Source organism: Geotrypetes seraphini, chromosome 1 (assembly GCF_902459505.1).
Source record: "Geotrypetes seraphini chromosome 1, aGeoSer1.1, whole genome shotgun sequence".
NCBI lineage: Eukaryota > Metazoa > Chordata > Amphibia > Gymnophiona > Dermophiidae > Geotrypetes > Geotrypetes seraphini.
In genome coordinates, this window is record NC_047084.1 from 344,253,820 (window position 1) to 344,281,096 (window position 27,277).

A 27,277-nucleotide genomic window follows, 5' to 3' on the forward strand; every position below is an offset into this window, starting at 1 on the left:
GTGTTGTAAAATAAATTGTGGCCAATGCTCATTCCAAGTTCCCTTTCCTCAACCAAGTAAGTTGTCTTTTAGCATTTGAAAGTGCATTTTTAATGCACGCACCGGATTAGCGCACGCTAGCTGAAAATCTACCGCCTGCTCAAAAGGAGGCGGTAGCGGCTAGCGCGCACGGCAATTTAGCACTTGCTATTCCACGCGTTAAGGTGGCTTTGTAAAAGGAGCCCATTGTGTGTATCTTTTAGGGTTCATTTTACTAAGCTGCGATAGCGTTTTTAGCGTGCACTAAATCCGCGCTACGCAGCTAGAACTAACACCAGCTCAATGCTGGTGTTAGCGCGCGCTAAAACCGCTATCGCAGCCTCAGGACCTGATTCTATAAATGGCTCCTGTACTGCTTGACACGGTTGTCAATCAACAGCTAGGCGCCATTTATAAATCACGCCTAATGGCTCCTAGGCATGCTTAAGCGTCGCTAGGCACCAGTATATTAGGACAGGGTTTTCCAACTCAAATGCCTAGCGATGTCTAAGTTAACCATATCTACTTTTCAGATAGGCACTTAGGTGCTGCACAGAATTCCACACCTAACTTATTTTAAATCAATTGTTTATTGGCATGGTCAATTAGGACACCATTTAAGCTAATTGATCGAATTTAAGTTAGGCATGGATTTTAGTTAGGAATCGCTAGGTAGCCTCAATTACGCCACCATTTATAGAATCAGACCCTAAGTGACTGAACAACTCTGGCCTAGCTCTAGGCAGAATTTAAAATACACAAATAGCTTGTTTTAAGATCCACACAGAACATGCACTGCCTGTTGGTGTTTCAGTAATAAACTCATTCATAAACAAAATAAAAGCTTGAAAAAAACCCTAAGATGGAGCTCAGGTTCTGGGCATCACCATGCTTACAACATGCCACAAATACAACATTTGCCTCTGCATCCAAATGAGTGGTGAAAGTTTTGCAAGATCATTTGTGGTGCTACTGTAATAGCAAGGATACTGATCATACATAGTCAAGACCATGATTGATCCCCCAAAGGCTAAAAAATCTGTAAAGAACAGCTTAAGAACTAAAAACGTTAAGGTCATTTGCCCTACATTTAATCCATCACACTCAGCTAGTTTTATCCACCTGTTCTAGTTTGATTATATAAAAATGCATGTATTATTTTGAAACCCTGTGGAAAATGAAAAGTATGGATTGTATAAGGCCAAGAGAAATCTTAAAATCTAGTTTCCACCTAAACACTGCATCCTGTAGAAGCTGAATGTGGAGACAAGACAAAATTTACCTAGCACTAATACCTTTTCCAATGCATTTTAGCTAGTTTTCTCTTGCATCCCTTTGCAAATGGCCATATCCTAGGTGGTCCTACTGGCTAGAGAGTACTCTATGCTACTCCAAAGGTTTGGGATTTGCACAAAGCTTACTACTTAAAAAAAAACCCAATTATAATCAGATGTAGACACTGAAAGGAATATTTACAGAATTAAAAAGGGATGCTGACATTAGCTGCTGACATTAGTGTTTATAGCAGAAGACATAGCAGAGCAGTGGTATCTGAAGCACAAAGGCAACAGCACTAAAAAGATAAAGGTTTACAATATATCGCTTCACCCATGGCAAAAAAAACAAAACCCAAATCGGATGTGGCCCTTAAAATAATGACAGTGGTAGCAGCTCAAAGTTTCTGAAGCGATTTCTTAATGACGATTTCTTAATGACACCATTGTTTTCTAGTGAATTATCTACCAACATTTCAAGGCATGAAGTCTTATGAAACCATATTGTAATTGTTTTTGTTACTAAACTCAAATTGCAAAGCTATCTGACCCTAGCAGAAATAATATGCCCAATAACAAGATAATAGTCTATTCCAGTGTTTCCCAAGTTGGTTCCGGAGTATCCCCTTGCCAGTCAGGTTTTCAGGATATCCACAATGAATATGCATGAAAGAGGCTTGCATACAATGGAGGTAATGTATACAAATCAATCTCATGCATATTCATTGTGGATATCCTGAAAACCTAACTGGCAAGGGGGTATTCCAAGAGTGACTTGGGGAACACTGGTCTATTCTGAGTTTCAGATGTCCATGTATATTTTTGATTTTGCTTTGTTTTAAGGCAACTCTACATTTTAATCTTTGCACTGTGTGCAAATGATTGACATTTTAATTGTTTTTCTTTCAAACTCTTGGACACACATCATTTTGTCTAGCAAACTTAGCAAGCAAATATATCCCCCCCCTTTTTTTTTTTTTACAAAACCGTAGCATGGTTTTTAATGCCTGCCAAAGCGTTAATGGCTCCAACACTCAGGAATTCTATGAGTGTCAGAGCTGCTACCACCGTGGCAAGTGCTAAAAACCATGCTAGTTTTGTTAAAAAAAAAAAAAAGAGGGGGGATAGTGATGCTCCCTTAAAACAAATTCACAAGCTAATTTACATTTTAAAATATGTACTGCATAAAACAATGGGAACCAGACATTAAAATACTTCTTTATCTATGGTTATTAAACCCTATTTTTCAATGGGATCAATAACCCATTATATAAAGCCCTTTTATTGGAGCAAACTTTAGATGAATTATGTAAATTGTTTCAGAACATTGCCATTATGGAACTGGAATCCAGTGATGCAATGTATCTCTGGCCAATCAGATGTAGCTCAGGTCTTAGGCAGATGCTTTCACAATGATCAGTGACATCCCCCCCCTTCATGTCCCACCTCCACTAGCATTTACAGTGAAAAATCAGTATTTTTTTAATAAACTGCCTCTTAAATATTGCATAAACTTTGACAATTTTAAAAATAAAAACGTTCTTTATCCACGCACTTTCTTCTACAGTTGGATTAGTTAAATGGTATTGGTCTACAAAAAGGAGAAGACCTTTATTTGTAGTAAATCCCAGTGTATTTGGAAATGTAAATCATCATTCAGTGGGCAATTTGGTGGATTTAAAATAAGCGTATTCTGTAGCTTTCATTTACAAATTGGAAAAGCCAGCTGTCAGAGATGAGAAGGACTTAATGGTTTGTATAAAGCTCTAGCCTACCTGGACAGATAAGCTGTCCAGTCCTGAGACAGGAATACTGACTATGAGGGATGAGGTTTCAGAACTAATCTTTGGGTTTGTCAAGCCTGAATGAAAGAAATCCCTTTCATCAGTCATATGTAAGAATATCATCTTTTCTGTGCTATTCAGATGTTTGGTTTACATAATCATGCGTAAGAGATCAACTAATTTGTGTTTGCACTAGCCTACTCATGGATCCCCGATTCCTGTCTATCTACCTGGAACAACTCCAGCTGAGTAGAAAGGTGTCACACCCCCATGTAGGTTCCTAGGAATATTGCTCCTGTGGCTGTTTTCTACTCTTTGGGTCTGACTGTAATTGTCAGAAATGCTTATGTGAAGTCACTGAACACCAGAAGAAACAAACAAAACTGCAGACTGTACAAGATGCAGGCAAAAATTTATTGTACCAAAATTAAAATGCAAATAAGGTTTTATTTTACTTATTTGCATTTTAATTTTGGTACAATAAATTTTTGCCTGCATCTTGTACACAGTCGGCAGTTTTGTTTGTTTCTCCTGCTTGGTTTTTTCTGCAGACAAAGTTGGACTTTCTCCTTTGTTTTGAAGTCACTGAACACCGACACTGAATGACTCACATCGATACATCTGCTTGGCCTGCTACATCAATCTTTTTCAATTCCAGAATTTAAAGCATGTATGTAATGACTCCAAGTGTATCCAATTTGTTGTGTTGCTCCAACAAAGGTTTTATATATTGGTTTTATATACTGTACCTCAAACTGAGGTGGAATTCTTATCTAGATGTACGTTTTGAAGATGATCTACATTCTAGAGTAGATGGTATTGCAGTATGAAAACTCATGTGTCTCTACACAGCTGCTAGCCATGTCGGCAGTGAAAAAATTAGAGAGCTACAGCACATTTCAGTAATGCCAGATTTATACACAAAAAAAAAGTCATGCAGAAAAAGGTCTCAAGAATAAATTATTGCACCTGATTAGATTTAATTCATTTTTTTGCCAAATTGTTTGCAACTATTATTATGGGAAATTACCTGAAGGGGGCACTCTGGAATGTTAGCAAGCACCTGGTGGGATGAGTTTTTTTTGTGTGGGGGGGGGGGGGGCGGAGCAAGAAATATGAGCACTTCAAATGCAGAAGCCAAGACACTGGGTAAATAGAATAACTTAGGTGTGAGATTTTCACATAGATGTCAAGGATACAGTAGATCCAACATTTGCACACTCTAATAACAATGCTTATCTATCATCAAGGGCTATTAGCGTGCTTGATTTCTGTATGGGGCCACCATGAGTTAAGAAGTTATAAAGCACAGTTACTTACCGTAACAGGTGTTATCCAGGGACAGCAGGCAGATATTCTTAACGTATGGGTGACGTCACCGACGGAGCCCCGGTACGGACCTTTTTAACTAGAAAGTTCTAGTTGGCCGCACCGCGCATGCGCGAGTGCCTTCCCGCCCGACGGAGGAGTGCGTGGTCTCCAGTTAAGATAAGCCAGCTAAGAAGCCAACCCGGGGAGGTGGGAGGGTCGTAAGAATATCTGCCTGCTGTCCCTGGATAACACCTGTTACGGTAAGTAACTGTGCTTTATCCCAGGACAAGCAGGCAGCATATTCTTAACGTATGGGTGACCTCCAAGCTAACAGAGAGGGAGGAGGGATGGTTGGCCATTAGGAAAATAAATTCTGTAACACAGATTGACCAAAGTGTCCATCCCGTCTGGAGAAGGTATCCAGACAGTAGTGAGTAGTGAATGTGTGAACTGAAGACCAAGTGGCCGCCTTGCAGATTTCCTCAATAGGCGTGGAACGGAGGAAAGCCACAGAAGCAGCCATAGCTCTGACCCTATGGGCCGTGACAGCTCCTTCCAGTGACAGGCCGGCCCGAGCATAACAGAACGCAATACAGGCAGCAAGCCAATTGGACAGCGTTCGTTTAGAGACAGGATGACCCAGACGGTTAGGGTCGAAGGTTAGAAAAAGCTGAGGAGAGGAGCGGTGAGCCCTGGTACGGTCAAGGTAGTAAGCAAGGGCACGCTTACAATCCAGCGTGTGTAATGCCTGTTCCCCAGGATGAGAATGGGGTTTTGGGAAGAAGACAGGCAGCACAATGGACTGGTTGAGGTGAAAGGCTGAAACCACCTTGGGGAGGAATTTAGGATGGGTGCGCATAACCACCTTGTCATGGTGAAAAACAGTGAACGGTGGATCGGCGACCAGAGCATGCAGCTCACTGACCCTCCTGGCAGAGGTGATGGCAATGAGGAAAAGCACCTTCCATGTGAGAAGTTTGAGTGAAGTGGTAGCAAGAGGCTCAAAGGGAGGTTTCATGAGGGCTGACAAAACCACGTTGAGGTCCCAGACGACCGGAGGAGGCTGTAGAGGTGGTTTGATATTGAAGAGGCCTCGCATGAACCGGGAAACCAGAGGATGAGCCGTGAGAGGTTTTCCGAGGATAGGCTCATGAAAAGCAGTGATGGCACTGAGGTGGACTCTGATTGAGGTGGACTTGAGGCCAGCATTAGACAGAGAGAGGAAATAGTCCAGTACGGTCTCCACCGCCAATGAGGTGGGGTTGTGATGATGCAGGAGGCACCAAGAGGAAAACCGGGTCCACTTCTGTTGGTAACATTGGAGTGTGGTGGGTTTCCTGGAGGCATCCAAAATGCGACGGACAGGATGAGATAGGTTCTCTGGAGAGGTCAGCCCGAGAGAAACCAAGCTGTCAGGTGGAGGGAAGACAGATTGGGATGCAGTAGAGACTGATGCTGCTGAGTAAGCAGAGTAGGAAATACAGGAAGAGGAATGGACTCCCTGGAGCTGAGCTGAAGCTGAAGCAGGAGGGAGAACCAGTGCTGTCTGGGCCACCGAGGGGCGATGAGAATCATGGTGGCCCTGTCCTTGCGGAGTTTGAACAAGGTCCGCAACATCAGAGGAAGTGGAGGGAAGGCATAGAGGAACCGATCCGTCCAGTCGAGCAGGAATGCATCCGGGGCCAGACGATGTGGAGAGAAGAGTCTGGAACAGAACTGGGGCAGCTGATGGTTGTGAGGAGCTGCAAATAGGTCCACCTGCGGGGTGCCCCAGCGAGCAAAGATGGAGTGGAGTGTGGGAGGATCCAGAGTCCACTCGTGAGGTTGAAGGATGCGGCTGAGACTGTCGGCCAGGGAGTTCTGTTCGCCCTGGATATAGACAGCTTTGAGGTAAAGATTGTGGGCCGTGGCCCATGTCCAGATTCGGAGGGCCTCCTGACAAAGGGGACGAGATCCGGTGCCGCCTTGCTTGTTGATGTAGTACATGGCGACTTGATTGTCCGTGCACAGGAGAAGAACCTGGGGGTAGAGGAGATGCTGGAAAGCCTTGAGAGCATAAAACATGGCTCTGAGCTCCAGGAAGTTGATGTGATGTTGACGCTCCTGAGGGGTCCAGAGTCCCTGGGTGCGGAGATCGCCCAAGTGAGCCCTCCATGCATAGGGGGAAGCATCCGTGGTTATGACCATGGAGTGGGGGGGTGGATGAAAGAGAAGTCCCCTGGAAAGATTTGAGGAGTTCAACCACCATTGAAGAGATTGCTGAAGAGATGATGTCACAGAGACGGGATGAGAAAGAAGATTCGTGGTCTGTGACCATTGGTTGGCAAGGGTCCATTGAGGTATCCTGAGGTGGAGTCGTGCCAGAGGAATCACATGGACTGTCGAGGCCATGTGACCCAGAAGGACCATCATCTGCCGAGCAGGGATGGATGGATGGAGAAGCACCTGTCGACAAAGGTGAAGGAGGGTGCGGTGCCGGTCGGCAGGAAGGAACGCCCTCATCTGGTTGGTATCGAGAACCGCTCCGATGAACTGAAGGCGTTGTGTGGGAAGCAGATGCGACTTGGGATAATTGATCTCGAATCCCAAGAGATGGAGGAAAGAGATGGTTTGATGAGTGGCTTGGAGCACAAGTGGAGATGTTGTCGCTTTTACCAACCAATCGTCCAAGTAGGGGAACACCTGTAGGGTGTGGGACCTGAGAAAAGCCGCTACCACAATCAGGCATTTGGTGAACACCCTGGGTGATGATGCTAGACCAAAAGGCAGTACCTTGTACTGATAGTGGTGATTCTGTATCTGGAATCGAAGGTAGTGACGTGAAGTCTGATGGATTGGAATGTGAGTGTAGGCCTCCTTGAGGTCCAGGGAACATAGCCAGTCGTGTTGAGATAGAAGAGGGTAAAGTGTGGCAAGGGAAAGCATTTTGAACTTTTCCTTGACCAGACACTTGTTGAGGTTCCTGAGGTCTAGGATGGGACGAAGATCTCCCGTTTTTTTGGGTACCAGGAAGTAGCGGGAGTAAAATCCCTGGCCTCTTTGGTCTGGAGGAACTTCTTCGATGGCATTGAGGAGGAGGAGGGATTGGACCTCCCTGAGGAGGAGCGGAGTTTGGGAGGAGTGAGAAGCAGACTCTACGGGAGGATGGTCTACAGGAAGAGTCTGGAACCTTAGTGAGTATCCGTGACGGATGATGTTGAGAACCCACAGGTCTGATGTGATGGCCTCCCAGCGTTGAAGAAAGATGGTGAGGCGGCCTCCGATAGGTTGAGGAAGAGGCATCGACGGTTGGAGACTGGCTATGCCCTGGAGAACGGAGTCAAAAGGGCTGCGGGGGTTTAGTCTGAGGGGGAGGCTTGGTTGTCTGGTGAGACTGAGATCGAGCCTGAGTGTGCTGTTGTTGGCGAGGCCGACGAGATTGTTGTTGAGGAGGGTTAAGCGGCCTAGCAGAAAAACGACGTTGGTAAGAGGACTGAGGTCTGTATGGACGTGCAGGCGGAGTCTTCTTTTTAGGCTTAATGAGGGTGTCCCATCTAGTCTCATGAGCCGAAAGTTTTTGTGTTGTGGTATCCAGAGACTCCCCAAAAAGTTCATCGCCAAGACAGGGCGCGTTGGCGAGGCGGTCTTGGTGATTCACATCAAGATCAGACACCCTCAGCCAGGCAAGGCGTCGCATGGCTACTGCCAGAGCCGAAGCTCGGGAAGTGAGCTCGAAGGAATCATAAATGGAGCGCACCATGAACTTTCTGAGCTGGAGGAGGTTGGAAATTTGCTGTTGAAACAGTGGAACCTTGCGTTCAGGTATATACTTTTGTAGAGCAGAAAGTTGTTGCACCAGGTGTTTCATATAAAATGAAAAATGAAAGGTGTAGTTGTTGGCTCTGTTAGCCAGCATGGCATTCTGGTATAGGCGCTTTCCAAATTTATCCATTGTTTTCCCCTCTCTGCCAGGAGGGGTGGAGGCATAAACACTGGAGCCTTGAGATTTTTTGAGAGTGGATTCAACCAAGAGACTCTCATGGGGCAATTGGGGTTTATCAAATCCCGGAATAGGGATGACCCGGTATAAACTGTCCAGTTTTCTAGGGGCACCTGGAACAGTAAGGGGATTCTCCAAATTTTTATAAAAGGTTTCCCGTAGGATATCATGTACGGGAAGTTTAAGAAATTCCTTGGGAGGTTGGTCGAAGTCCAAGGCTTCTAAAAAGGCCTGGGACTTCTTGGAGTCGGACTCAAGTGGTATGGAAAGAGCCGCCGACATCTCCCGAAGGAATTTAGTGAAGGAGGATTGCTCGGGTTTGGAGGTGGATTCAGCCATGGAGGGTTCTTCATCTGTAGAAGAGGCATCCTCCTCGGTACCAAGTGGGGATTGCTCCCATAAGTCTGGGTCCCTGATGGCCGGCTCAGTATGGCGGGTTTTAGAAAGGGACTTGCCAGATCGCATGGATACGGTGCCGGGAGATGAAGACCGGCGTCGATCCCTGTCATGGGAAGAGTGGTGCCGATCCCGATCCCGAGACGACCGGTGTCGATCTTGGGACTGGGAGGGGTCCTCTGCAGCGCAAGTCTGAAGTGCAGGCTGGGCAGATAAGACCGGCATGGAAGTGTCCATCGGTACCGAGGGGGTGGACACCGGTGGAGCGGTGCGAGGCTCGGGCTGGACCGGTACCGGAAGGAGCGGTGCCAGTAGGGTCGGAAGGAGCTGTTTGAGTTGCTGTTGAAGCTGCTCCTGGAGTTTGTCCTGGAGGATGGTCGAGATGGGGGCACCGGTACCGTTTTAGTTTTCTTCGGTACCACTGGTGCTGCTCGACGCTCCGGCGATGAGGAGGCCGATGACGAGGCACTCACCGAGATCGGAGCGGAGCGTTTACGGGGTCGGCGGGACGCCGGAAGGACCGGGGTCACCGCGGTAACTGGAGGGCGCTCAAGGGAAGTGGGAGGCTTCTTAGCCGGCTTACCTTGCGATGTCGACCCCGAAGGAAGATCAGGCGTCGTCGATGTGGTCGGTGCCGATTTCGGCGGTGCCGTCGACGTCGGGGCCTGGTCCATGGTAGAACCGGTACCGAAAAGAATATTTTGTTGTATTTGCCGGTTCTTGAGAGTGCGTTTCTTTAGGGTAGCACAGCGGGTGCAAGAGTCCGCCCGATGCTCTGGATCCAAACACTGAAGGCACCAGTTGTGTGGGTCAGTGAGAGAGATCGGGCGTGCACACCGCTGGCACTTCTTGAAGCCCGGTTGAGGGGGCATGAAGGGAAACACGGCCTCCGCGAAATCAAACCCGGAGGCTTGGATGATTACAACAGGCCCAGCCGGGGCCGGCTGCAAAAACGAAGGAAAAAAGACACGAGGTTTTTTTTTTTTTTTTTTTTAGGAAATTTAGTCGAAAGACAAGAGAAATTAAAACAAAAAGGAATCAAAAATCGCGAGCGGGAAGGCAAAAAATCGAGTTTTCAACGGCCGTTGAAAGCACATGCGTCTTCTTCGCTCCGCGGAAACGAAGAAACTGGAGACCACGCACTCCTCCGTCGGGCGGGAAGGCACTCGCGCATGCGCGGCCAACTAGAACTTTCTAGTTAAAAAGGTCCGTACCGGGGCTCCGTCGGTGACGTCACCCATACGTTAAGAATATGCTGCCTGCTTGTCCTGGGATAATAGAGTTTGTGTGGAATTATAATAGAGATTAGGCTTTGGTTTAATGCCTAAGTGGATTTATAAGGACTTTCCAGTAATTTCTGAAATCAAAATACAGAAGCAGCACTTGATAAGCTATACTTAATATATGTAACTCATAAGGCTGAAGCATACACTGACAAATGGTGAGGGTCATGGACACAAGATAAAGGTTAGGTCACACCATCTTAAACAGTTAAGCATTATACATTAAACATAAATGAATCCATATTGCACTTTCAGTTACTAAAATCTGTATTATCCCACAATACAGTGGAAGAAAGCCTGGAGCTTGTATTCAGTCCATTCACAAGCCTTTTCTGTTGAAAATAAAGCTATTCCACATCATAGTCTGTGTGTATTATTTCATTTCTCCAGTATTCTTCAATGTTCCAACAAGCATACATTGATTCTTAGATAAAGCTGTTATAATACCTTCTCACTCCAATTCAGACTGTCCAGTCAGCCTGACGTAGCACCATGTTTCGCTATTACAGCGTCTTCAGGAGCTGAAACTGGCAGGTTTTCAACTTCGTTATTGCTTTATTTCATTATAGATTAGCACCTGCATGGGTTCACAAGGCCATTCTCCCTGAAGACTGTATCCTGTCTGAGAGGAGAGTGGGCTTGTAAACCCATGCAGGTGCTAATCAATAATGAAATAAAGCAATAAAGAAGTTGAAAACCTGCCAGTTTTAGCTCCTGAAGACGCTGTAATAGCGAAACGTGGTGCTACGTTGGGCTGGCTGGACGGACACAGTCTGAATTGGAGTGAGAAGGCATTATAACAGCTTTGTCTAAGAATCAATGTATGCTTGTTGGAACATTGAAGAATACTGGAGAAATGAAACAATACACACAGACTATGATGTGGAATAGCTTTATTTTCATCAGAAAAGGCTTGTGAATGGACTGAGTACAAGCTCCAGGCTTTCTTCCACTGTATTGTGGGATAATACAGATTTTAGTAACTGAAAGTGCAATATGGATTCATTTATGTTTAATGTATAATATAGTGTTAAGATTTGTGTTATTTAATAAAAATACAGTATATTTAAATTTAAAAAACCCGTCTAGTTATATTTTATGTATTAAATGCATATTCATTGGGGAAATCCTGAAAACCTGACTGGATTGCGGCCCTCGAAGAGGGACTTTGACATCCCTGCTCTAGAGTAAACCCTTTAAAAATAAAGGGGAACCATCCAGACCTTCACCCTTCTGGCCTGGAAGTACTGTATTTTTACACATATAACATGTCCATGTGTATAATATACATAAATATATACTGCACGCAAACTATAAAAACTGATATAACACACCCATGCATATAGCACACACTATACCAGTTTATTTTTCTAAGGCACGCCTATTGCCAAACTAATGCATTTATTTTTAAGGCTTCTCTTTTTAGGCTCTTGCAGGCATTATTACCGCACAAAACCTAAAAAATAACAACCTCAAAGAAAGCCTTAAAAACAAATTTGCTGATTTTGCAATTAGCATGTCTTTGTAAACATATATTGGTATAGTGCACCCACACATATAGCACAGAGCTTGTATGTACGGTTTGTAAAAATGCATATAACATGTTTTATATACATGAAAATACAATATTATCAAGACAACCCCAGCCAAGAGGCAGCATTATGCAGATCTTCAACACTGGTCAAGTATAAAACTTCAACCCAGAGGGAACAGATAAGTATAATCACGGTATGTGCTAATGCAGGTTATACTATAGCCTTTGCATCTGTTTGCCAAGCAATCTCATTAAATTATTCTACCTACTCGCAAACTATGGGCTTCATCTTCTGAAGTGCTCACATTTCTTACTCCCACAATCACATTGGGCTAGATCTACTAAAGCCAGCGATTGTCGCTAAACCTGTTTTCACAGCTTTAGCAATGATCGCTTTTACTAACCCGATGCACAAAACGGCTAACTGCATGTTTTTCCCCTCGATCGTCCATTTTACGATCTGGCCATGCAAAGTAGCCTAGCGATTGATGCACTAACATCGCATGGCTATGCAAAAACCAAAACAAAACAAAACCCAGGGGTTTTAGCTATCGGAAAAAAACAATTGGTCTAGATCTGTCGGTAACTGTGTAACCGACAGGTGTACCTGGGTTTTTTTTAAACATTTTTTTTCAATGGCACAGATATTTTGTGTCTGAGCCAATCAGGGCCTTAGGCTTCTCCCTCTGTATCCCATGTGATGCACAGGGAGGGGCCTAAGGTCTGACATTGAGCAAATCAGGACCTTAGGCCCCTCCCCATGGGGCCTTAGGCGTCTGAGCCAATCAGGGCCTTAGACTCCTCCCCGTGCATCACATGGTGCACTGGAGAGGGGAAGACCTGTCATTTTCCATGGGCGGGTCTTGGAGCTGGAGGGACATGCTTCCATCCAGCTCCCGTCTAGCAAAGGTACCGGGGGGGGGGGGGTGTTCAGGGAGCAGGAATGGGGTTCAGGAGAACTTCCGGTGGCAGGAGGGAATGGGCATCCTTTTTTCAGGAGGAGGGGGGAAGGGATGGGACGGTTGAGGAGGATTGGTGGCTTGGGGTCTAGGAATGGGTGGGGGCATGGCACGGGGGTATTTGGCCAGGTAGGAGGGAATAGGCATCCCTCCTGCCATTTTCGCTGTCATGGGGGGGCGGGGGGTCACGGGGCTTCTTTTTTTTAATGGGGCAGATTGTGCGTTAGGGCTCTGAGCATGTGTCAATTGCTCAATGAGCGATTGATCTGTCGGGTTTGCGTGCAAATCATTTGCATGCAAACTTGGTAGCGCATCGATCGTTGTTCCACGATCGGCCAGCAGCAATCCTGACTTTAATGCATTCTATCAGGAACTTGTCAATATTCTACAATGTCCTCTTCAGGTAGTGTCCTGCCATAATATAACAGCTCACTATTTCTTTCAAGTTAATAATCTCAGGATAGAGAGGCAAAGGCAGCTCACAATGGATCACCAGGATAGAAAAAATTGTCACTACTGGAATTTTTTTTCTGTAACTGTGAGGGACTAATAAATACGGTATCCTTTTTCCCCCCCTTGGAATCCAGTTTCCTATGACTGATAACATTAGCATATTGCCATTAAATCAATTTTCCCCCTTTAAAAAATGCAAGTTTTTAATGTTTTTCCCTCTTGCTCTATTTTTCATGAGAACTACATGATGCTTGCAGTGCACCATCACACACTGCACTACCTTTCAGTCAGTTTTATTTCTGTAGAGAAGAAAGGAAAGTGGGGAAGAGTGACCACATCTCTCGGGCAGAAAGCTAAAACTGATAACATCAAAAAGGAAAAAGAAATTCACCACCGGGTATCGTCATAAGTAGAAGATTTACCTGCAAAATTTAAAAGAAGTGATTGCTTCATAAAATCTCCTCTTGCTTCAATATTAAATGTAGCAAGTCCATCTAAAACAAGCACTAAGTGAACATGGTGAAATATCAGCAGATCTTCTCCTGTTAAAAAAGGAGTTTTAGTCCTCACAGACCCCTGTCCTGAAGAGTCCCCTGTGCTTTGAGTTCCAGGTTTAGCATTGTTTAATGTGCAAGAGTTAGCTGGTTAGGGGGCAAGGGTCGCTTTTGGCTTTCCCTGCCGAATTAATAACTCTCATAAGACACCGTCCAAATTCCTCCAGTATCATGCGCTCTGCAGCCGCTTTTGATTTTCCTGTTTTCTCAGCCTGCTCTGCCTGTGCCAAGAGGCAGTCGCATGTAGCTTCAGCAACTTCCTTGGTGACAAATGTAAATGGCAGCCTGAAAATAAAATATCAAAAATAAAATCAATACCTAAATTAATAAGGAGAGGCTTCAGGACTACTTCAAATGTTCTTGTTTGGTTCTTTTACCTTAAACTTAGAAGCACCAGAATATTGGTGTAGTGAATAAGGCTTGGTGAAACCTAGGAGCAGGGCAGAAAAGATACACAGTAACATAGTAAACTAGTGTTTAAGCCCGTTACATTAACGGGTGCTAGAATAGATGTCTGTCTGTCTTTCTCCTGCCCCCCTGTCTCTTTCTTCCTTTCTTTCTGTCTCTCTCCCTGGCCCGTCTATCTTTTTTCTTTCTGTCTCTCTCCCTGCCCTATGTTTCTTTCTTTATTTCTATCTTTCTTTCTTCCTCCCGCTATCTTTCTTTCTTTCTTTCTATCTTTTTTTCTTTCTGTCGCTCTCCCTGCCCAGACCTTCACTGGAGCTGCCTTCCAGCGGTGCCAGCTAAGGGATCCCTTGCCCTTTCCTCAATCCAGCTGTGGTCAGTTGCCCGCACACTCCTGGCGGGGGAGGGGAGGGGTTCCTTTAGCTCTCGTTCGCTGAGGTGGGGGTGGGCCACCCCATCCATGCACTCTCTCTCTCCTACCTGTACTCCAAATGCCTGCTTCTCTTACCAGCCCAAAGCCTCTCTCTCTAGTGGCTATCCCATGTCTCTCTTCTCCTCACCAATCCAGGCCCCAACTCCCAATCAGGCATCTCTTTCCGCCCCCACCCAACTATCATTCTCCTCCTTGTCCTCCACCCTCATCTCATGATTGATTCCCTTGCTCCTACCCTCAGCTGACCGTCTAATCTGCCGGTTCCTTCTTCGGACAGATGGGAATGATCTCCCTCTCCCCCCTTGCTCCAGGGGAGTTTACTTTTGGGGGGGGTCACAGTCGCGGGCATCGGGAGTTTTTATTGTTGCAAGCTCCCCTTTCCCCCTACATGCCAGCGATTGTTGGGGTTGTTGTAGTTTTTTTTTTTGCAGACAGAGAGAGGGCGGAAGGGGGGGAGTGGCTTCCGTGGTGATCTGGCCAACTCCCTTGCCGGAGCTATTTTTCAGTTTAAAGGTGCCGCGGCAGCTCCTCTAATGATCCCCGCCTGCATTAGAAGTCTTCTTTGAAGCAGGTGCAGCTCGTGACAGGAGCCGCGGCGGCACCTTTAAACTGAAAAAATAACTCCGGCAAGGGAGCCGGCCAACTGGCAGTTCAAGTCGGAGCTTCGGTATGGCCCTGTTCGCCTTGTCGTAATGTATTTAATCTGATCCCTGCACCTCATGGCCAGAGAAAGAGGAGCGGAAGTGCTGGTTCAAGATACCCGTAACTCTCAGCTAAAGCCTTGGTCCTTCGGCCCCGGGTACGTTTGTCGGCTGTGCCTCTGCTCGGGTTGGGAGGGAGAGTAGGGGGGGAAGGGGGACCTGAGGAATGACACTGTCTCTAACCCGCCGCTAAGCCAACAGCCGCCTCAGGAAATTCGCGCGCATGCGCACTCCTACATGCGGGTCGCTACAGCTCACGGAAAACCGGCGCACGCATAGGGAGTGCGCATGTGCGGCCTAGCGTTTTATTATATTAGATGACGGCAGATAAAGACCCAAATGGTCCATCCAGTCTGCCCAACCATACATGCTCCATGTACTACAGTAACAAGAAACTGGACAAGGAAATGGTCACTCTGCTTCCCTTGGGTGGCTTGTCTTTCCTGACAGGAAGGGAAGTCAGGACAAGGAAATAAGGGCAGAAGTCCAAGCCCTGCAGTGTCATTTTAAATTTAAAAACTGCTTGTGTGTGGCAGTTAGGGATTAGCCAATACTAACCCCCTCTTTTACTAAGGTGCGCTAACCGATTAGCGCGCGCTAAACGCTAACGCGTCCATAGAATCGATTAGCGCACACTAATCAGTTAGCGCATCTTAGTAAAAAAAGGCCCATATAGCTGAAAAAAAAAGTGGCAGATTTTAATTCTGATACCTCCTCCTAGCAAAGGCACACCCTCCTGCCTCAACCTTTCAGGCTGATAAGATTGTCAGGTGGGCTCATTAGTGACCACTGAATGTTCAAATGTTAGGTTTTAATTGATCTACATTTGATCTTACCTCCTAATTTCACAGACCAGTCCAGATGATTGGATCATGCTAGCCTGCCAACAGGTGGAGAATGAGAAGTACTAACAATGAAGTCATTATTTAAGAACTTTGTACAGCCCCTTAGCCAGTCAATATTTAAAGTAGTAGGTATAATGGAAACTCCTCAATAGACAACAGATGAACAATTGGCTCTATAGATAGACTGTGAGCCCACCGGGACAGACAGGGAAAAATGCTTGAGTAACTGAATAAATGCATGTAAACCGTTCTGAGCTCTCCTGGGAGAATGGTATAGAAAATTGAATAAATTAAAAAAATAAAAATAAATAAATAGATGCTTATCAAAAGGGATCTCTGATTTCACAAAAAAGACACAACTCAAACTCAGAACTAAACTATCGCAAAATAAAAAAAGAAATAAACCGAGCAGATCAGAAGACACATTTTATGCTCACTTGCAGAAAGAGAAACTGAAGGGGGCAGCAGACTCCTGGGAGGAGAAGGTTCAACAGCTATGATTGACATCTTTCTGCAGTATGATATTAAGAATGGACAGAGTATCCTAAGGTTAAGCAACATAACTTCCACAAACTGCCACCTGTAACGCCAAGGCCAAAACCTCAAAGACCTGTAAATTTTGAGATTGCTCTGGAACAGCAACAGTTAGCATCTTCCAGAGAAGAAACAGAAGCTAAGTCCTCCAGGTCTTTTAACATTTCCAGTCTAGGACTCCTAGGGAAAAGATTTCAAAATACCTTCTGCTGCAACCTTTCCTCATACAAAAAAGTTTTATACATTAATGAGACAAACTCAGGGGAAAAAACCCCACAACCCTCCTGTTCAGCTTCAGAATTCCTAGCCGTGTTTAACCTGTCAATGTCAAAAACAGCTGCATCTGAAGATAAGAGCACAAGTGATTCAATTTGGGCATAAACTACTGCAACTGCATAAAAAATGTAGTTCCTGCCAAAACAGGCTCTATAACAGACAGAAAATTCCACAGAAGTTGCCAAGCCACTAGTGGGAATGTTGCACTAAAAGGAAAAAAAACCACACACACAAACATACATAAGAAAGCAAGTCCACCAAAGAGAATCTCCAGCAATATTCCTCTGTAGATTATTTTATCAGTGACTTAATTCACTGAAAAAATATCAAGATTTCCCCACTGGCTGAAGTCCAGTTTTTTGCACTCTCCTCATACCTCCAACAATGATTGTATGAAAATCTTCTCTCACAAATTGCAAACTGTTTCAACTTTTCTGGCCCAGCTAACATTATTAGCTCACTGACTGGACTGAGAAAGAAACAACTGAATAGACACCACACTGGGGTTGGCGGAGTGAGGGGGGGGAGAGATTCGTTGAGAGAAAAAACAACAGAACTATACAAGAGAACAACAAAAAAAAAAACCCAAAAACAAAATGACAATCTCTCTTCTCTCTCCACCCAAAAAAAACTAAAACAGATTTTTGTTTTCACAGAACAATAAATTAGAGAGGAAACATAAGCATACCAAGCATACCATTCTTTTTTTTTTTGTTTGTTGTAGAAATACTTAGTTAACTCAAGATTTCCTTTTTGTGAGGAAAAGACCCAGGCATGCAACAGCTACCCCTTAAATGCTAAGAAAAAATGGGGTGATGGGGAGAAGAGAGAACCTGAAACCCCAGGTGTAACATCTTAAGGCTCCTAGAACAGTTAAACTCCTCAAATCTGAACAGCCTGACTTTCAAACTTTTGCCTTTTTTTGTTTTAAATGCCAGAAAAATTGAACTTTCCCAGCATACTTGAGAAGAGGCTGCTCTTGGAGAGTGAGAAATAATGACTGTTAAGGGGCTGCACAAGGTTCTTAACTAATAGCATTATAGTTCAGTACTTTTCAGTCTCCACTTGCTGCCAGAAGAGCACGACCCAAGCATCTGGACTGATCTGGGGTTCAGATAAGGAATGCCTCATGTTTAATGAGTAAGTACAATAAACTCTCAGTTATCCAGCACCCATGGGGCTTGGTGGATGCCAGATAACTGTAGTTTTTGGTTGCTTGAGAGTTACTGTAAAAATAGTTTTGTCTCCCTTCCCACCTCACTCTATCATCCCCCCACCTCCAATTGTAGGCCCTAGCATCTGTTCTTCACTGCTTTGTGGGCGCTCTCTTCCCCCACTTATGGGTCCAGCATCCCTCCATATCTCCTCCCTGCTTTTTGGTACTCCTATACCAGAAACTGAAAAAAAATATGTTCGGTAGGCACTGATCCTTAAGGCAATCTACTGCATGTTCAGGTAACAAATTGGATATTTTGCTAGGCTGGATGGAAGTTACCCTGAAAGATACTTTTTAGCTGGCAGTAGCTGCTGCATTAGTGACAGCTGAATTACTTTTCTCCTTAGGATCAAACGTAATGCCTTTGTAGAAAGCCCAGGCCCATCTCACACTGAAAGACAGGAGACTCTAAACCAGGGGTTCTAAATCCAGTGCTCAGGATACACCCAGCCTGTCAAGTTTTCAGGATATTCATGATGACTATGCCATGAGATAAATTTGTATGTATTGCCCCCATTATATGCAAATCTCTTAGGCATATTTATTATGGGTATCTTGTAAAACAAACTGGATTGATGTGTCCCGGACTGGGTTGAGAACCCCTTCTCTAATCAGTGTCTTACACATCAGAATAAAGCTTACTTCAAAAGAGATTACCTTCCAAGTTACATTTTAATGCCAGATTCTGATAAACTGTATATACTTGAGTATATACCAAGATTTCTTTTGGCTAAAAAAAGGGCCAAAATGTAAATATTGGTTTATACTTGAGTCTGCTGGCATTCCTCCACTTCTTTTCTTCCCTGTGGTGTCTGGTAGTCTAGTGACGAGTCAGGGGCAGGAGGTGTTCTCATGCACTCCTGCCCGTATTCTCAATGCAAATGGCTGCTGTAACTTCCAGCTAAGTCTTGCGAGATTACAACTGGAGGTCGCATCAGTCATTTTGGGATTGGAGCCACTACTGTCAGGGTGACCAATAAGTGAAACAGTAGGCCTAGAGGGGATGGGGTGGGCAGGTAGGCCAATGCGTGTGTTGGGAGGGAACTCATGGAAGGGGAGAGGAGGAATTCCAGATGCCACTGGGGAGGGGCAAAGGTAGAAGATGACTACTTGACTATAAACCTTTGGTTTATAGTCAAGTTAACATTTTTGTCTCTTTATGGAAGGAAAAAAAAGCACAGTAACTTACCGTAACAGGTGTTATCCAGGGACAGCATGCAGATATTCTCACATATGGGTGATGTCAACCACGGAGCCCCGATGTGGACAGCTTCATAAGCAGACTTGCTTGAAGAACTTTTAGAAAGTTTTAGAAAGGGCGAGCGTCTCCTCAGTTCAGATAGCTAGCTAAGAAGCCAACCAGGGAAGGTGGGTGGGTTGTGAGAATGTCTGCCTGCTGTCCCTGGATAACACTTGTTACTGTAAGTACCTGTGCTTTATCCCAGGACAAGCAGGCAGCATATTCTCACATATCGGTGACCTCCAAGCTAACCAGAATGGGATGGTGGGAGTGTTGGCAATTCAGGAGAATAAATTTTGTAATACTGCCTGGCCAAAGTGGTCATCCCGTCTGGAAAAAGAATACAAATAATAATGAGGTAAATGTGTGAACTGAGGACCAAGTGGAAGCTTTGCAGATTTCCTCAATAGGAGTAGATCTAAGGAAAGCTACAGATGCTGCCATGGCTCTAACTTTATCTAATTTTCCATTTGTGCATAGTTCTCCATAGCCCCTTGAGAAACTTCAGACCTATACAGGCTCAAGGAGACTGTAAAGAGAGGTAAGAGGGAGAGGAAGGGGAGAGAAAAAGAGAGGAGAGAAGAAGAAAGGAGAAAGGGAGAGAAGAGAGGGTAAAGGAGATTAAGTATCGAACAGATGGGTTTTCAGTTTTCTTCGGAAGATGATGTGGAAAGGTTAAGTTCTGGTCTTTTCTGTAAGGCCATTCCAAGTTTTGACTCATAGGAAGGTAAACTCGTTTATAGTGGAAAACTCGTTTATAGTAAAGATCTTTAGTGGATGGGAGATTTAGTAGCAACCGGTTGAGGGTTCTGCGGGAAGTAGACCATGCTATTAAGAAGAGTTGAATGAGTGGGGCCGCAGAGTTTCCATAAAGTATGCGGTGAATGATGCAAAATATTTTGAATGTTATTTGTGATGGGATGGGTAGCCAGTGCATTTGTTTGATGAAGGTTGTGACTAAGTCGTATTTTCTCAAATTGAAGATAAGTCTTACGGCAGTGTTTTGGATGAGTTGCAGTTTGTGAATTAGAGCAGTGTTGATTCCCATGTAGATGGAGTTACAGTAGTCCAGTTGTGGTAGGATCATCAGTTGTACGATTAAGGCAAAGTGGTATTGGTGAAAGTAAGGTCTGATTAGTCTTAATTGTCTCAGGGTGTAGAGGGATTTCTTTCGGAGACTAGATATTTGGGGTTCCATGGTTAGAGTGGAATCCAGTACGCAACCTAGGATTTTGGAGGACTCATCTATGGAGAGGGTTTTGCCTGATCGAAGGGTGATGCTTGTAGGTGCCATTTGCTGGGCTGTGTGGAAGTACAGAGCTTTGGTTTTAGTTGCGTTTAGCTTCAGTTTGTTGGTTGTTGCCCAATTTTGGATTTTTTCTATATTGTGTGAGATTTTGTTGGGTAAGTCCGATTGATTTTTGGTTATGGGAATAAGGAGAAAAATGTCATCTGCGTATGACATTATGCTTTCGTCTTCAAATTTGATGTTACCTAGAGAGCTCATGAAGAGATTGAATAGGATGAGGGAGAGTGGGGAGCCTAGTGGCACACCACAGAAGGCTTTCCAGGGGTTGGAGATCTTTCTGCTCTTATTGATGATATATTCTCTGTTTTTTAGGAAATCTGAGAACCATTTTAGCACTGTGCCTGTTATGCCTATTTCTGATAGTTTTATTAGTAGTAAATGGTGGTCAACTGAGTCGAAGGCTGCTGAAATATCGAATTGGAGGGGTATTGCTTGGCATCCTGTGCTGAGCAGTTGTATGGGTTTTGTGATTAAGGTGAGGAGGAGAAGCTCTGTGCTATGTTGTTGATGGAATCCGAATTGGGATGGAGGGAGGCATGAGTGTTGCTCCATGAAAATTGTGAGTTATTTACTTATGTGGGTCTTAATGATTTTTGTGAAAATGGGTATGCCGGCAATAGGTCTATAATTTGAAGCCAAAGAGAGATATGCTTTTGGTGATTTTGGTATCAGGGTGAGGGCAATCTTTCCCATTATCTTTGGCAAGTGGCCTTGGTTTAGTGAGTTACTAAGTAAGTTGGTGATCCAGGTGGTGATTTGACCAGGAGCAGCAGTGAGAAGGTAAGGGGGACAGTTGTCTAGGGAGTTGCAGCGCACGGATAGTTTGGATAGTAGTTTTTTTTGTGTCAGGGATGGACAGATTGGAGAATGAGGTCCAGATCTGGTCTGCTTTGGTGGGTTCAGGGATGTGTTGAGATGTACTGAGCATGTGTGTCTCAGTGGGGATTGATTTGGCTACCTCTGATTGTACAGTTTTGATTTTGTTGAGAAAGAAGTCTGCTAGATCCTGAGTGCTGATTTTGTTGGGTTGTCCTTTGGGTTATCGAGCGGTGGAGTTGTGAACTGTCGTACCAGGTGAAATAGTTTATTTGTTATTTAGCGTTTTGGTGCCTAGTTTGCTGGCATAGTAGTTCTTTTTGGCCTCCAATATGTTGGATTTGTATTTGTTTATTGCCTTTCGCCATAGTGTTCTGTGTTCTAGTGTTCTGCTTTTTCGCCATTTTCTTTCCAGACGCCTGCATAGTAGTTTATCTGATCTCAGAAATTCGGTGAACCAGGGGGAGTTATGTTTTTGTTTTCGAAGGTGGAGGGGGGTGAGTGTGTCCAATGTGTTGGTAATGGCTTGGTTCCAGCTCATTAGCATAGCTGTAATGAGGTCTGAAGGAGGGGTTAGAGTATTCTCAACTAAGTTCCAAAAAAGATCTGATCTAGTTTTTCCTCGCATGAGTTTCACTTCCTTTGTGGCCTTGTTGTTCTGATTCTCAGTTACGAAGTTTAAGCAGAGGTTTAGTAGGTAGTGGTCTGTCCATGGTGTTGCGTTAGTTGTAAGGTTGGCAGGGGTTGATGCTAGTATGTCTAGGGTATGTCCTTTCTCATGGGTGGGACCTGAGGGTATGATCGTGATGTCACAATCTTCAAGTAGTCTTTTGAGTTTGAAGATATCTGTTCTCGGTAGATTCGAGAGGAAGATTGATGTCTCCGAGGATGAGTAATTTAGTGTACTGGCACGCTAGGTTCATTATTATTTCACTCATTTTGGGGCTAGAGCTTGATTGGGAATTGAGTGGTCTGTAGATCAGTAGGATTCCAATTTTGTTGAGCGCAGAGTTGGGCGTGTCTTCGAGTTTGCAAGCAATGTATTCTAGATCTGGGTGGGCTGCTGAGTCTAGCTCGGTGATGATGTAGGAGCTTTTGTATATTATTGCTAGACCACCTCCAATCTTGTGCTTCCTAGGGAATTACAGTATGTTGTATCCGAGGGCAGAGATAGGGTAGTTCCGGGCTATCTAGGTTCTTTAGCAAAGTTTCCACTATGAATGAGAGGTCTAGGCTGTTGATTGAGAATAGGTCATTCAGGAGAAATAGCTTATTTACTACCGATCTTGTGTTGGCATACATACAGTGGATGGGGATGAGGGTATTTCCATTTTTTTTATTCCGCTGATTGTTTTACTGGATGTGGATGGTTTGAAAGGAGGTTGTTTTCTCTGTCTTTTGTTGCTAGTGTTTTTGTTCGAGTATTGGGATGGTTTTGTGGTGGGTTTGAAGGTTCTTTAAATGAATATTGGGGGGGGTCAAAGGATCTGGAACTCTGTTATTTGGGGGGCCATGAGGGGTGGGGTTTTTGCTGGAGGGTGCGTTGTGCACAGCTGTCAAGTTGGAAAAGCAAAGAATTGGGAGAATTTGGGCGAGTGGGAATTTCATTTTGATGGATTGAGGATCTTAAGTGGTGCCCGTAGGAGATAGTAGGCTCTCTTGTGTGTGTGGGTGTGGGTGTAGGTAGGGTAGTGGAATGAAGAGTGTACAGTTCAAAAGATCTGTGTTGTTAGGGAAGTCAGGAGGTGCACGTCTTCCACACCAGCCCGATCTGTTCCTTGTGGTGCTGGTTGTGCCGGTGGGGCAATCTCCCACTGGTTAAGGAGCTGCCCTGAAGAGAGAGCAGTTTGAAAGAGTTGCTCCAACTCCTTCCCTTGTGGCTGCAGCCATTGTAGTCAACTGGGGAGCTCCCGATCACAGTGGGGAAAGATGATGAAAATCTTTAATAAAGAAGCTGTAGTGGTGTCACAAGGGCTGTTGGGGGCGGAGTTCGCCTCCCACGCCTGCTCCGACTCCTTCCCTTGTGGCTACAGCCGTTGAAATCAGCTGGGGCAGCTCCTGGTCACAGTGGAGCTGCCCTGAAGATGAAAACTTTTTTAAAAGAGGTTGTATTGGTGCCGCAAGAGCTGTTGGGGGGGGGGGGGGCGGAGTTCGCCTCCCACGCCGGCTCCAACTCCTTCCCTTGCGGCTGCAGCCGTTGTAGTCAGCTGGGGCAGCCCTGAAAATGAAAATCTTTAATAAAGAAGCTATAGTGGTGCCGCACCTTTTGTTAATTGCTTGTTAGGCGATGCATTCTCAACATTTTTCTTTTACCCGGTTTCCCAGACATATTACCAGAAAAATTACCAACTTAGTTTGTTACAGACAGAGATACTTGATTTTCAAAAGATTCCTTCAGCAGAGTTACAGCTTCAAACTGCCATCTTAGATCTGCCCATTTATTATGGACTGTGCCTCGACCCTCTAGATGCAATCCAGCCTGAGCATAGCAGAAAGAGATACAAGCAGCCAACCAGTTGGAGATGGTTCACTTGAAAACTGGATGTCCCAACTTGTTTGGATTGAAGGAGACAAAAAGTTGAAGAGAAGATCTCTGTGGCTTAGTCTTTTGTAAGTAGAAAGCCAAAGCACGCTTGCAGTCCAGACTCAGCTGTTTCTCCAGGGTGAGAATGAGGCTTTGGAAAAAATACTGGAAGTACAACGGATTGATTGAGATGAAATTCTGAAACAACTTTTGGTAAGAATTTAGGATGAGTACAGAGGACCACTTTCTCATGATGGAATACTGTGAAAGGAGGGTCTGCCACTAAAGCTTGTAGCTCACTGACTCTGCGAGCAGATGTGAGAGCAATGAGAAAAACCACTTTCCAGGTGAGATAGTTCAGATGAGCTGTAGACATTGGTTCAAATGGAGGCTTCATCAATTTGGCAAGAACCACGTTGAGGTCCCAAACCACTGGAAGCGGTTTGAGAGGTGGATTAACATTGAAAAGTCCTTTCATAAATCAGGAAACCACAGGATGAGCAGAGAGGGGTTTCCCATTCAGTGGCTGATGAAAAGCAGCAATTGCACTGAGGTGGACTCTAACAGATGTTGATTTGAGGCCCGACTGAGATACATGAAACAGGTAATCCAGGACTAAAGACAAGGAGGTAGACTGAGCCTCCTTGTGATGAAGAGCGAACTAAACAGAAAACCTAGTCCATTTCTGGTTGTAACATTGTCCAGTGGTAGGCTTCCTGGAATCCTCTAAAATGTCCTTGACAGATTGAGAGAACTGTAGATTAGAAGTTAAGTTGAAAGGTACCAAGTGGTCAGGTGAAGAGACTGCAGGTTGGGGATGAAGCAGAGACCCCTGACTCTGTGTAAGTAGAGATGGAAAAACTGGTAGAAGTAGAGGCTCCTTGCCGCTGAGTTGAAGAAGAAGGGAGAACCACGGTTGTCTGGGCCACTGAGGAGCTATAAGAATCATGGTGGCATGATTGTGTTCGAGTTTGACGAGTGTATGGAGAATGAGAAGGAATGGAGGAAATGCATACAGAAATTGGTTCGTCCATTCCAGAAGAAAGGCATCTGCATCCAGGCAGTGAGGAGAGTATATCCTGGAGCAAAACTGAGGCAGCTTGTTGTTGTGGGGAGACACAAAGAGACTATTTAAGGGGTTCCCCATTGAGAAAAAATGTGATGGAGAGGCGACGAATTGAGTGTCCATTTGTGAGGCTTTAGAAGACGACTCAATGACAAATTGAGTCGTCTTCTAAAGCCTCACAAATGGACACTCAATTCGAGTTTTTCTCTCCTTGAATGTAGACCGCTTTCAGAAAGATGTTGTGAAGAATTGCCCAATTCCAAATCTTCTGAGCTTCCTTGCAAAGGGAGAGGGATCCTGTTCCTCCCTTCTTGTTAACATAGTACATGGCTACTTGATTGTTTGTATGAAAGAGGACTACTTGATCTTGAAGAAGATGCTGAAAAGCATTGAAAATCGCTCCAAGTCCCAACAGATTTATGCGACACCAATAATCTGTGCTGGACCAATGCCCTTGAGTACGGAGATCGAGATGAGCCCCCTCAAGCATAGGTCGAGGAATCTGTCGTGAGGACCTTCTGATGAGGGGGTGTTTGAAACTGTAAACCTCTGGAGAGTTTAAAAGAGAGCATCCACCAGTGGAGAGACTGTCTCAATGAAAGAGTCACTGTAATGTGTTGAGAAAGTGGATCGGAAGCCTGCGCCCACTGAAATATTCTGAGGTGAAGTCTAGCAAAAGGAGTCATGTGAACTGTAGAGCCCATGTGACCTAAGAGAACCATCATGTGTCTCACTGAGAGTGAAGTGAGGGATGACACTTTGAGACAAAGTTGCATGAGAGTATCCTGATGCTGTTGAGGATGGAATGCTCTGAGTTGCACAGTATCCAGTACAGCACCAATGAACTATAGAGTCAGAGGGCTGGAGCTGGGATTTTGGGAAATTTATTTCGAATCCCAAACTTTTAGGAACCAAATAGTCCGTTGGGTCACTACAATAACTCCCTGAGATGTTAAATCTTTGATGAGCCAGTCGTCCAGGTACAGAAAAACCTGAAGACCATGGCTGTGCAGAGCTGCTGCTACTACAATCAGGCATTTGGTGAAAACTCTGGGAGATGATGCCAGGCCGAAATGTAGCACTCTGTATTAAAAATGATTTCCCACCAGAAATCTGAGAAATTGCAAGAGGCTGGATGAATGGAAATGTGAGTGTAAGCCTCTTTGAGCTCCAAAGAGCATAACGAATCGTTGTGATCCAGAAGGGGATACAAGAATGCTAGGGACAGCATCCAAAACTTCTTTGACAAGAAATTTGTTGAGAGCTCTGAGGTCCAATATAGGTCGCAGATCCCCTGTCTTCTTCGGGACAAGGAAGTAACGGGAGTAAAACCCTGTGCTCTGCTGTTCCAGAGGAACTTCTTCGATGGCACGGAGATGAAGCAGAGCTTGGGCTTCCTGAAAAAGAAGGGTGATCTGTGATAGATTGAAAAGATACTCTCTTGGCGGAAAATCTGAAGGAAGTGAAGAGAGTAACCCTCCCTGATTATTGTGAGGACCCAGAGGTCAGATGTAATTAGTTCCCATCGATGATAAAAATGATGGAGATGATCTCCTATGGGAAGAGGAGAGGACAGAAGCAGAACAACTGAGGTTATGCTCTGAATTAGATGGTCAAAATGGCTGAATGGACTTGGGCGCAGCAGGAATCTGAGGTTTACGCTGCCTTTGTTGTTGCTGCTGTTGTTTTTTAGGAGACGACCTTGAATAAGAAGCTGACTTCTGAGGGTAGTGCCTCTGATAAGATGGAGGAGGCCTGTAACTCTTAGCAGTGGAAGGCTTCGGCTTAACTATAGAGGCAAACGATTTCTCATGCACAGACAAACGCTTTGTGGCTGCCTCAATGGAGTCATCAAACAACTCATTTCCCTGACGTGGGATGTTAGCCAGTCAATCTTGCAGGTTTGGATCCATCTCCACAGTTCTTAACCAGGCTAGACAACGCATGGCCATCGAGAACACAATGACCCTGGAGGACATTTCAAAAACATCATATGCAGCCTGTACCATATGCAAGCAAAGTTGACCTATAGTAGAATGCATATGCTGGAACTCTGATAGCTGATGTTTTGGGAGGTACTTGAAAAAAGTAGGCATAGCGTTGACCCAATGCTTGAGATAAGATATAAAAACAAAATTATAGTTTAAAATCTGGAGGAGTCACGTGATGTGCTGAGCCGGGCAAGACGTGTTTTGCTCGAGCTCCGGGGCCCTGGGTCCCCCTGCACCTCTTTACTACAGGATTCAATCATTTTTGGATGTGACTCACCTTTTTGCAGTGCATGGAACGTTATCTTCAATCGGGCAGCCCTACTATGAGCGGAAAATCTAGCTGTGTTACCAAGGATCAGGAGGTGCGAGCCTCGCG

General features: G+C 44.8%; 1 protein-coding gene across 5 annotated transcripts in view; it reads right to left on the reverse strand.

Moving 5' to 3' along the window:
- Positions 1-13,391: 13,391 nt before the first annotated feature.
- The window catches only part of LIN54 (lin-54 DREAM MuvB core complex component), a 227,385-nt gene continuing 213,499 nt past the window's right edge, over positions 13,392-27,277 (reverse strand). For all 5 annotated transcript variants that reach the window (XM_033962745.1, XM_033962726.1, XM_033962735.1 and 2 more), the window contains one exon: positions 13,392-13,830. In XM_033962745.1, the coding sequence (XP_033818636.1) occupies positions 13,629-13,830 (202 nt within the window). In that variant the 3' untranslated portion in view covers positions 13,392-13,628. The remainder of the gene's footprint in view (positions 13,831-27,277) is intronic.